The sequence below is a fragment of the Balaenoptera physalus genome (assembly GCF_965194825.1).
Source record: "Balaenoptera physalus genome assembly, chromosome: 9".
Classification (NCBI taxonomy): Eukaryota; Metazoa; Chordata; class Mammalia; order Artiodactyla; family Balaenopteridae; genus Balaenoptera; species Balaenoptera physalus.
In genome coordinates, this window is record NC_138888.1 from 96,608,800 (window position 1) to 96,620,873 (window position 12,074).

The 12,074-nt window shown below is 41.1% G+C and overlaps 1 protein-coding gene across 2 annotated transcripts in view; it reads left to right on the plus strand.

Annotated features, from left to right (window-relative positions):
- The window catches only part of FILIP1 (filamin A interacting protein 1), a 213,157-nt gene that overhangs the window by 102,378 nt on the left and 98,705 nt on the right, over positions 1-12,074 (plus strand). For both annotated transcript variants that reach the window (XM_082474162.1, XM_082474163.1), the window contains exon 3: positions 1,274-1,555. In XM_082474162.1, coding sequence (XP_082330288.1) covers positions 1,274-1,555 — 282 coding nt within the window. The remainder of the gene's footprint in view (positions 1-1,273; positions 1,556-12,074) is intronic.

The following is a 12,074-nucleotide window of genomic DNA, read 5'->3' on the forward strand; positions in this document are numbered from 1 at the left end:
TGAACTTGGAGGCTTAGCCTTTGAGCTCAGTGTGTTTGTATCATACCTGTTAGTCAAGTTCTTTTGCTCAGAGATTGACACAGACTCTGCAAAGCGTTCAAAATAGAATGACTCAAATGTGCTCCCCATGGGACAGATTAACCACTGTTTTGTCTTTTTTCTTTACTTTACCTCAAAATATTTTTAAAAATTTTGATTTTGAAATTGATATGTTTTCTCCCAATTCTTTGTACTCTTGTTCTTATTACTGTAAATGACTGACATTAAAAAAAAAAATCTGCTTTTTAAAAAGAGGTTATGGAAAAATAGAATTCCATATCACTAAAAACTACCCCCCCTTCCCTTGGCTTTTCCCTTTTTCTCTCTCCACTTCAAGCCCCGCCAACCCTCACTCTATGTGGATTTTTCTGCACATTGTGACTTCCAACTTGTTCCTGGCAGGGTTTGAGGTTTGCATTTTCTGATAGACAATTTAGAATCATTTAAAAAAAAGTAACCTTTTTATTTTACAAAAGCTTTAGATTCACAGAATTATTGCAAAGATAATACTGGGGGTTCCCATACACCCCACCCCCAGTTTCCTCTATAATTAACACCTTATGTTAGTATCATACATTTGTTATAATTAATAAACCAATATTGACACATTATTATTGACTAAAATCCATGTTTTATTCATAGTTCCTCAATTTTTCCCTAATGTCTTTTTTCTGTTTCAGGATCCCATCCAGGATGCCACATTATGTTTAGTTCTCATGTGCTCTTAGCCTTCTCTTGGCTGTGACAGTTATTCAAATTTTCCTTGTTTCTGATGACCTTGATAGTTTTAAAAATTACTGGTCAGGCATTCTGTAGAGTGTCTCTCAGTTGGGATCAGCTTGATGCTTTTCTCATTATTAGACTTGGGTCATGTTTTAGAGAAGGAAGATCACAAAGGTAAAGCGCCATTCTTATCACATTCTATCAAAGATACTTGATAGAATCAGCAGTGCTATCAATGTGACTTAGCCTTGCTGATGTTGACCTTGATTACTTGGCTTGAGATGTTTGTGAGGTTAGAATCACATTTTCATTTTTTCCTGAAGATGGTCAAAGTATTTTCCTGAAGTTTTTAACGACACGTTCATTAAAGCTATAAGGAAACTAACTTGGGACTGATCTTTTGGTTTTTCTTTCTTGGTGATGTTGTAAAGCTGCTATTAGTTTCTAAGTAGTTAGACAAAAATAATTTCAGTGGTGGTAAAAACATCTTATCTTTTTTCATGTGTTGTAGGTGGGAATGAGATCCCGAAACCAGGGTGGTGAAAGTTCATCCAACGGGCATGTCTCCTGCCCCAAGTCCTCCATCATCAGCAATGCTGATGATAAAAGTCTCTCGGAAGATACAAAAAAGAAGAACAAATCAAATAGAAAGGAGGAAGATGTCATGGCCTCAGGAACTGTCAAACGACACCTAAAACCATCTGGAGAAAGTGAACGAAAGAATAAGAAATCCTTGGAGTTATCCAAAGAAGACCTCATCCAGCTGCTGAGTATAATGGAAGGGGAGCTGCAGGTAGAGTCCGTTTTTTTCAATTATTGTGTCTCTAGTTTGAAGGTATAAAATAAGAGATTATGAACCTGTCTACCTCACTGGATTGTGAACTTCATGGCGAAAAAGACTATTTTCCTTATTCGTTCCTGCATCCCTAGTGCCTGGCACAAGTTTGCACTGAATACATTTTTGTTGAATGAACGAATAAATGAATAGATGCTGATTCTAACATCGAGCTTCTCTAGAAGCAGAAAATTTCTTCATGACATAACTTTGATAATAATTTAACACTTAGTAGTAGGTAATCAATGAGAATATCTAATTTAGCCCTTGACTGTGGTTGCAAACTGTGAAAAAGTCATGATTATTAGAAGGCAGAGTTAAGATCAATTGCTACTTTTGCTTTTTTCCAGAAGGTAGAGTAAAAGGGAGATAAGGAGGTAGAGGGAAAGACAGAGAGACAGAGAGAAAGAGAAGGAAACTTCGTTTAAACCAGTCTTACTCTTTTCTCTCTTCTTTGTGACTTTCAGCTTTAATTTTCTACAATGTCATAGGAGTTGAGATGCACTCAAATCAGCAGAGCATTGTATTGTGAAAACTTGTTACTTTCACAAAGCATTTTCAAGTCTGTTATCTCATTCGATCTCAATAATAATGTGGGTATAATTATCTATAATTTATAATGAGGAGACAGGCCCAGAAGGGTTAATGGGTTGTCCAGATCTCGTCTTAGGCCTCCTGATTCTTGGTCCAGGGCACTTTCCACTGTCCATCCTCACCAACCTTCTGTGGCTGCCAGGACCCCCCACTAAGAGGATGTGTTTAAGGATCCAAGAGGGAGCTGGGATTCTTCTGAGTTTCTGAGCCTTGGACAATTATATTTCTCCAAGTGGGGAAACAATAACTTTTTTTTTTTTTTTTTGAGCAGAGGATGATTTAAGAGTGAGGTTGCTGTTTTCCTTTTTGCTTTTGTGAGGTTCTTAACTTGCATAAGCCTCTAGGGGAATACTAAAAATTGAATGAGATGAAGCCTTTGTTTGGTGCTGTTAGCATCAGACATATTACTTGCAACCTACCCTAAACTAGGGGGATCTGATCTGTTCCTGTTCTAATCTGTGAGTGCCTACAGATAAGGAAACCCCTGGGGTAAAGAGAAATAGAGAACATGCAAAACTCAAATTAAAAACAAACAAGTGCGATTGAGCTTACCATTTATGGGCTGAGAAAAATCACCTTTGCATTTCACAGCAAAAGATGAAAATTTCCAGAGCACCACCGTTACTAAAAATAGCTTCACCACTGCCAGAAATGTGGTTATTGTTCCATTAACATTTATTGTTTAAGGAGGCAGAGTATATTAGTCCAATTTTTTAAGCTGCTCCCAGCCTACAGCTATTGACCTGAGTGGAAGGTACAACAGGGACCTAAGAAATCTTCACAAAGCAGTGTCATCAGCTTATTTCCTCCAGGCATCGTGGCTTGTGTGAAGCCTGTGGCTCTTCTAGACTCTAATTTCTGTAGAAGGATGTTATGTCATGGTAGATTGCAGACCGTATTTAAGATTCACATGGCTTTTATGTTCATGGTGTTTCCAGATATGGTTCCAGAGCCTAGGCATGCAAAATACAAGCCCATACACCTGGGACATTAAAGAAATTAAGTAGAAGGCGCCAAAGAAATGCATTTTGCTCTCCCTTAATCTTTGTGAATACAGGATACCTTACCTTCCAAAATAGATGTATTCCTGAGCAGCAATACATAAGGAAAGAGTGTAAGATATTTGTAGGGGAGGCAGTGGAGAAATGAAGGACCTGATATTATAAGGAATTTCATGGTGAATTCATTTGCAAAGCAAATAATCCGTCCCCCCATATATTTATATGCACACACATACATATGTAAGTATCTGTACTTGTAAATGCAGATTTTGCAATACTAGATTTGTTAAAAATGAGTGTTCCTATATTTATAGGAATATTTATATTTCCCATATTTACATTTCATCGTCACAGGAGGGTGTGTGTGTGTTGAAGCTAAGAGTGGGAGGAAGTTGGCATTAGCAAATGTGAGTGGGCTGGTGAAAATGTGACAGCTATGGGCCAGGTTTGCCACAATAGAGACAAGAAAAAAAAAGTCTATTTAGAGATCTGGCACTGAGAAGAGAGACAGAGGGTTTAGGTACCCTCGGCTCAGGCCTATATGCTCTTCAGCTTGACATTTATGAGCATTTAGTGAGTTGTCTCCCAGACCTCAAAGGCCACCTATCACCCTCCCTTTACGGTGCAGCTGTGTTATGACTCAAATACCCTTCCTCTGCATGTGCTGTTCTGAGGTTCTATAACGCATCAGGGCTGACAAGCAGCTTTGAGGTGTCTATCCACCTCCTTTATATTTCAAGTGTGAAACTGACACTCAGACAAGTTATGTGACTTGCCCAAGGTCGCACAGCAATTTAGTTAACGTTTGCTCCAGATCCAGATTCTCTGTCTCTCAGTTCAATGTCCCTTTCTTTATAACATTTCCACTCGGGGGATGTGCAGGTGTGAGCTCTAGGACCTTTATATTTTTATTTTTTTTTTCACACACACACACTGTATTTTATTTTTACAAGAGATAAATAGACTGACACCAAGCATTGTACATGGATGACCACAACAAAAGCAACAATGATTGCAATTACCAAACATGAAACACACTCATACTATGTCATAATATTGACATTCAGTCCAGTAATCCTCCACTGTAACAGCTCCTTTACTTTGCAGTGAAAATTGATTTGTATATTCTTTGCCTCTGAAGGACCTTTATATTTATTCTTCGTCTTCAGGATTTCTTTGAAGTAGACTCGCTCTTTGAACTCCAGGGCCAAAGCCATTTTGTGAAATGATGAGAATTTTTTAGGTAAGAGAAAGTGAGGAAGGTTTCTTTCACATCAAGGAAGTGGACCATGACCTGGGCCTTGCATTTTGGTGTGATCTGGATCTTGAGAAAACTGGGGAGGCGGGGAGGAGTGTCACTTGGCCTCGGGCTGGGCACCACGCAACCCTGGGGCTTCATATTCACTGATCTGTGAGGGTCAGCCTTGTGGGGGGCTGGAACCACTGGTCAAAATCAGGAGGGCGACACACAGAGAAAAAGGCTTATAATATTGGGGAGATGAGACCGAGATCAAGTCTGCCTGTAGGAGATGTACCCTGGAAGTGACTTGGGAGGAAACTGGGAGATGGAGGTTCACTCAGACTCTTCATGCCAGTTTTCTTTTTCTTAAGCTCCTTTTTGATCTCACTCATTCTCTTCATCTCCATAGCCAGGGTTTTGGACATTATAGACAATTCTCTGTGTTTTCTGGTACCAGTACTCTGCTGTCTTTGGAATCTGTTGTGTGATCTATGGGAATCTGTTGAACCAACATTGTAGACAGAATGACCTTTGACCTTTATTGTTAGCATTGGCTTTTTGCAAAATTTGCAAATTGACTGGTTTTTTGTTTGTTTTGTTTTGTTTTGTTTTTGCCAGTGTGGTGTCCAGTGAACTCTTGAAGTTCACCTTCAAGACATGCATTAGAAATGGAGTTGCTCCTCCCAGGGATTTTTGCATTTTAAAGAGTCTTGTCTGGAACTGGTCATGTCATGCCCTTGGTCTTGGAGAGGGACATCTTCCAGACTTTTCAAGCCACACCTTAGCAGATGCAAGCTCGTCATTTCAGCACAATTACTGGCCGGCATTGCCTGCATAGAAGCATCTGGGATGGTTTCCATGATTACACTTCTTCCCTTGACTGCTTCCAGTAACAAGTACTTTCTAATAAATTGGAACATTTTTACTCTCTGGGTGAAAAACTGCTTACATATGTCTTAGACTAAACTGAAAATAATGAAATAGTACACCCAGACCATCACTTGGGCATCATGATTAATTTCCCCTTGTATTTGTCCAAAAATAGTGCTTTCAAGAAGCCAGTCAATTTGGCTGAACTAAAAACGACAAAAGTTCAAAGGAAATGGTACTTACATCAAAAAGCCATAATACAGAATACTTGGCAGAAGGATATTCTTGTAGAATAATTCAAAAACAGGATACTAATTGATTCTTTTTCTTGATGAAAAGAATATCTAGCTCTTTTATATAGTAAATTCCCTTGATATAACCCCTCAAATACATATTAGAAAAACCAACCTCAGATTGGCTTTCATCATTTTTTCCTTTGTCCTTATAGTTAGTTCTCTTCTACCTGTGCTTAAGGAGGCTCAGAGAAAACAAGATAATGTAACTACACAATGCGCTACCATTCCACTGGGCTTTGGTGTTCGCCAGGCTGACTCAGAGGCAGAGTCACTACACAGTGAGACATCTTCCTTCATCTGGGTGACTGGCAGAAGGAGTTGTTGTATTTCAAAGATAATTTACGAAACAGATAATATTGTTACTGAAAGCTCAGCTTCTCTGTACACCAGTGCCGAATCGAATCTCGGAGACAGAGTTCTGGGTGATGTAGAAAAGGATAGTTTTATTACTTTGCCAGGCAAAGGGGGAACACAACAGTCTCCTTTCTCCAAAACCCATGAGGGGTTGTGTCCCAACCCAAGAGGATTTGATAAGGAGTTTTACAACAGTATTTTCCAAGGATGGAGTTGCTGGCAAGATTAGGGTGTGTGCAGGGTCTCAGGTGGTCGGCCTCCTAATCTTTTATTTATTTATTTATGGCTGCATTGGGTCTTAGTTGCTGCGTGCTGGCTTTCTTTAGTTGCAGCGAGCAGGGCCTACTCTTCGTTGCAGTGCACGGGCTTCTCACTGCGGTGGCTTCTCTTGTTGCGGAGCACGGGCTCTAGGCGCGCGGGCTTCAGTAGTTGTGGCTCACGGGCTTAGTTGCTCCGCAGCATGTGGGATCTTCCCGGACCAGAGCTCGAACCCGTGTCCCCGGCATTAGTAGGCGGATTCTTAACCACTGCACCACCAGGGAAGCCCCCGGTCTCCTAATCTTGATGAGCTTCTCTGGTCCCTTTAGTCTTGCCTCGGGAGGTTTCTTGGCTGCTCCTCCCTTGATTAGCAACTGCTTGAATCTGCCCTTTGGAGCTCAGGGAAGGTCATGGAGGCTGGAGTCTTGCCTACAAGAAACGGGGAACAAAAAAGGCCTCCATGCCTAGGAGCCCCACAAGGCTCTGCTCGGTTTCAATATGCCTTTGGATTGTTAGAAGTTTCCTCTATTCTCTCCTTTTGGGGCTCCTAGCCATTTTCTTTAATATTGTTCACTAGTTTGTTCTTTTTTTCTTTTTTAACCTCACTACTACCTACTATAGGTGAGTCCTCTGTCCACTCTTTTTTCTCACCAAGAGAGTCTATTCCTTCTTAAGGCACTAATTAATTAATTAATTCAAAATTGATTGATTTTCCGATATTTAAGAAACTGGAGGTCTGAAAAATGCAAAGATGAGTAATAATAATACTCATAGCTAAAATCTGATGAGCTCCAACTATGTGTCAAGCGTGGTTTTAGGCACCGGCTATTACAGCAGTCATGAAGAAAGAGCTCCCAACCTGTAGGACAGATGAGAATGTACAGGAATGAATATTTTGTAGGGTAACTGCAATGCAAACTATGGGAGTACAAAGGTGGGAAAGATTGTGAAAATCTCAGGCGATGAGTGGAGGAACGTTTCACTGAAGAATTGGACCTTGAAGGATTGGTAGGTCTTGGACAGGCAGAGAGGAGCGTAGGGACCCCCCCTGAGCAGAATCAAACACTGAGTGGGTGGAAAAGTGTGGGTCGTGTTCATCAGTGAATAGTCTGCCTTCTGTGGAGAAGTATTTGGTGGAGGGAAAACTGCACCTCCATTTGGAGACCACAAATGAGATATCCGAAAAACAACCGTCAGCAGGTATGAAGAGGTGGAGGACGCAGAAGCCAAGGGAGTCAAGACTGTCAAGAAGGACAGAGAGGTTGCTTCAGTCCAACCAGCAGAGAGTTTCAGTTGGATATGACTGAAGAGTGTTTGTTGGGTTTGTGGGTCTGGAGGTCATTGGGAACATTTGCCAGGGCAGTTTCAGTGAGTGTAAGCCTACTGTCAGTGGGTGGAGAAGTGAAGGGAAGTTAAAGAACTAGAGTAACATGTTCTAGTGAAAATCCAGGAATTTAGAAAATCTTTTTTTGTCTGGAAGAGTTAATCAGATTTTTTTTTTTTTTTTTTTTTGGACACAGCCGAAGAGGCTAAATTTCCCTTTTGCTTAGCATAGCAGTAAATCATTTGTCTGGCACAGAGTATGCCCTTAGTACATTTGATGACTTCCTGCTTTGAAATCACCATGCTGCTTTTCTCTATTTTGGGGCTTTAAGTGAAACATGGGAGTATTAAAAAGTAAAAGGCTAAAACAGCATAACTTGAATGCCAGGTCCTGCAGGGAAGTGTTGTAGAACCCAGATGTTTTGGTAGTTGACTTTATTAGTGTTGACTCGGAGCCTTAGTTTACTCCCTGTCTGTGTATTTTCTGCTTTCTGGGGCTGTTGTGATTACTACACTCAGCCGATGTAGATGTTATTTGGAAAACTTTAGATAATGAAGGAGGAGAAAAATAGGATGGTAGCTAGAAGGCAACTCAGGTGAAGGGAGTGTTTTTAATGATGAAAGAGACTTTACGTGTTTTTGTGTTAAAGGGTTATAGAACCAAAAATGAGCAGGGTCAAAGATATGGGAAAGAGAAAGGATTTTTGATGAATCAATGTCTTGAAGGAGGCACGGGGAGGGAATCAAAGGTATGGTTTTGTTGCAGGAAGGGGGACCCCTTCCAGAACCCAAGAGTGGGCTCTTGTCTAACACCCGGAAATGAATTGTCCGAGGAGACACATGTGCTGACAAAGCAAGAGACTTTATTGGAAAGGGGAGCCTGAGCGGAGAGCAGCAGGGTAAGGGAACCCAGAAGAACTGCTCTGCCATGTGGCTCGCAGTCTCGGGTTTTATGGTAATTGGGTTAGTTCCTGGGTTTTCTGTGGCCAATCATCCTGACTCAGGGTCCTTCCTGGTGGCGCACACATCACTCAGCCAAGATGGATTCCAGCGAGGCTTCTGGAAGGTTGGTAGGACGTGTGGACTGGTGTCTCCTCTCTCCTTTTGACCTTTCCCTAATTCTTCCAGTTGGTGGTGGCTTGTTAGTTCTGCGTTCCTTACCAGGACCTCCTGTTGTAAGATAACTCATGCAAGTGGTTCCTATCTTGCCTGACCAGTGCGGGCGGTTTCATTCAGTGGTTCCCCTCACAGTCTGGGGGCTGACCTTGGTTTTGCCCTTGAAAAGGAGGGAGAGCCTTCATCTTCTGTGACAGAGAGAAGGAGAAAGAATGGGTGGGGATAAATATACCATTTGTAGAGGAAGGTGGGCAATTGAGAGAGATCTCCCCAAAGCCTCGGCTTTCTCAGCAAGGAAAAGACAAAGTGATCTGCTGAAAATAAGTAGACGGGACCAAGCAGTGGTCTTAAAGATAAAGATGTATATGCCGTATCGCTACCGAGGGGAATGTCAGAGGAAGGAGACTGTGGACAAATAGGAACATTAATGAGTAGAGTTGAGGACTCAGCCAGCAGAGAGACCGTGTGTGTGCAGTGGTAGCAGTCTGTCTAGAAGCCTGAGTGTACGGGGGAGATATATTTCATAGCTCTGGATCTGGGGTTGAAGTTGTCCCAGTGGGTGCAGTGAAAGGACAGAAATGAAAGAAAGTAGAGTGTGTCGGTGAGACAGCGCCCAGCAAGGAAGCGACATCCATGGGAGCGTGGGCCGGAGAGGGCTGCAGAGACCTGAAGCTGGGCTTTTTGCACTTAGGTTTTCTTCATGGTGTGGTTTTAACTAATGCACGGTCTCGGGTGCGGTCCTGGGAGTGGAAGTGAAGGCAATTAGAATTAATGAGGTCAAGGAATGGTAAAGTGAAGATATTGGCTAAAGTCGTGAATGTTGACACCTCCTAGGATGATGGTAGGATTTGGAGTGGAGAGCAAGTCTGTATCATTTAGTAAGTATGAGGGCTGGGGAGCAGAAGCTCAGGAGATAATTGCTACCAGACTATTTGTTCTAAAATGCTTCTCTGATCATGTCATGCTGGTGCTTAGGAATTTACAAGAGGTCTCTAGACCCTGTCAGATTGAAATCTAAATTGATCAGACTGGTGCGTAAAAACTATTTATTAACAGGCTTCCCCCCCCACCCCCCACCTCACCACACCCCCCCCACCCCACCCCACCCCACCCCCATAGTCATTAAATCTCTTTTTTTGTTTTCCTTAACTTGACCCTGCCTATCCAATCAGGCAGTCTCAAATTCTTTCCCAGCCCTGACCTAGACACTCACACGTACAATCTCAAATACTATCACCATCCCAGTGTTTTTTCCCTTAAGCTTCTTTATATGTTTCTTCCACCTTAAGACTACTTACAGGACAGAAACTGGGGATCTTTAGGAAAATTCAGGGCATGTATTTGTTCTTATTCTATCCTATAGTCCCTTCACGTACTAGTCAACATTTCTTTTTTTCCTTTTTTATTAAAGGCTATTGTTTATAGCAGTTTTGGAATCACAGTAAAACTGAGCGGAAGGTACAGTGATTTTCCCCTATGCCCTCTGACCACATGCATGGTCTCCTGTTATTATCAGCGTCCCCCACCAGAGTGGGACATTTGTTCCAACTGATGCACCTACATGGACACATCATAATCACCCAAGGCCTGTAGTTTACCTTGGGGTTCATTTTCGGTGTTGTATACTCTGTGGGTTTGGAAAATGTATTATGACATGTATATACCATTATTAGCATCTTACAGAGTATTTTCACTGCTCTCAAAATCCTCTGTGCTCCGCCTATTCACCCCTCTCCCAACCTCTCACAAATTTCTTTTAGGGACCACCAAAGGCTGACCTCCTCTGTGAAGTACCTTCTAATTAATTACTTGCTCCCTGACACTTGTCTTTCTCCTGTCCTGAAATCCTACATTATTTTGGTATAAATATAAACCATAGTTCCCATACATACACATTCCCCAAGTGTTTTATGTACTTACTTATATTTGCTGCCTGAAACAACTTGAGAGAAGGGGTTGTGTCTTCTGCTTCTTTCTTGTGCCTCATTGTACCTAGAAAAGGGCTGGACACATCATTGTTTGTCTACTGGTAACTGATGATTAATCTCAGAAGGTCCTAATATTTGTACATCCTGTGAGACAGTCATAAAATCCATTTTTTAATGTCTGCAAAAGACTTTGAACTATATAGAGAAAGTGTAAGTTCATAGTATACACAATGTTATTGATTTAACAGTAATGGCCCCAAATGTTTATGGTGATGTTCCTACTACCACACTAAGATTTTACTTTTCTGTCATCTTTTGACGAGAGATGTCATAACTCCACTGGGAATGGTAATAATCTGTTCAGATGGAATTACCTAGAGCAACCAAGCACGATAGGTTTATCCTACAGGAGTTCCATTTATCACTCTTTTCATTAGGGATGGGTTTTCTTTTCCTTAGTGAGTTCCATTTGTCACACGGTAAGGCCTCCCATGGAATCTCTGTGCTTCTGAAGAATGAGGCTTTTAGTTACTCTGCATGACTTTTTAAATTGATGACTCACCTGCACTTAATATGCTCCATCTTTAGAATCTTGGGCTGAGGTCACTCTGAGCGAGGCTGCCCAGTGAAACCTCATACCACCAAAATGCTCAGCATGCTGAGAATGGTAGGTCTTTGCTAAGTTTAGGAAGCAGCAAAGAGACAGGTTACTTTCTGATTAAAATCAAGACCAGATCTGATTCTTTGTTGAATATGACGCCTCAGAATCTCATGTATCCAGTAGGATTGTCAGTATTTTGGCAAAGAGTTTTGGTGTCTGATTTTCATTGTTAAGCAGAATATTTTTAGTGCTCCTAATAGAATCAGAAAATTGGCTTCTCTGCAGTGAGAATAAGGTATTCATTGGCACTGTAGGGGAGAAGCTTGATTTTATTGAGAAATGTAAAAAAATTAATAGGGAAAATGTCCCACAAAATAAATCTTTTTATTATTTTATGAAACTTTGGACATGGGGAAATACTATACAGGGGTAGTATGTGAAAGATGCAGAGTTCTCCCATAAATGACTATAGCCTGTATTTTTTTCAGTGAAAATGGTCTCGTTTACTTTTAGTAAAACAAACCACATCTAAATATCCAACTTATCTATGTAAATATTTCTCAGTTATTTGGGCATGTTCACTTATTACATGGAGCTGTTTTTAAATGAAATTGGAGTTTGTACAGGTAACTGTTATGAGAAATGTGTGTTAAATGGAGTAAGATTGGGGGCATAATAGATTTGTGATTCTGGGAGAGATGTCAGTTAGAATACTGACAGGTCAGACGCTCAAGGGAGAGGTAAGATCCAGACCTGTGGTGTCCAAAAGAACTTTCTATGAAGAAGAAAATGTTTTATATCTGTGCTGCCCTATATGGCAGCCACTAGCCACATGTGGCTTGTGAGCATTTAAAATATGGCTACCATGGCTGAAGAACTGAATTTTAAACTTTATT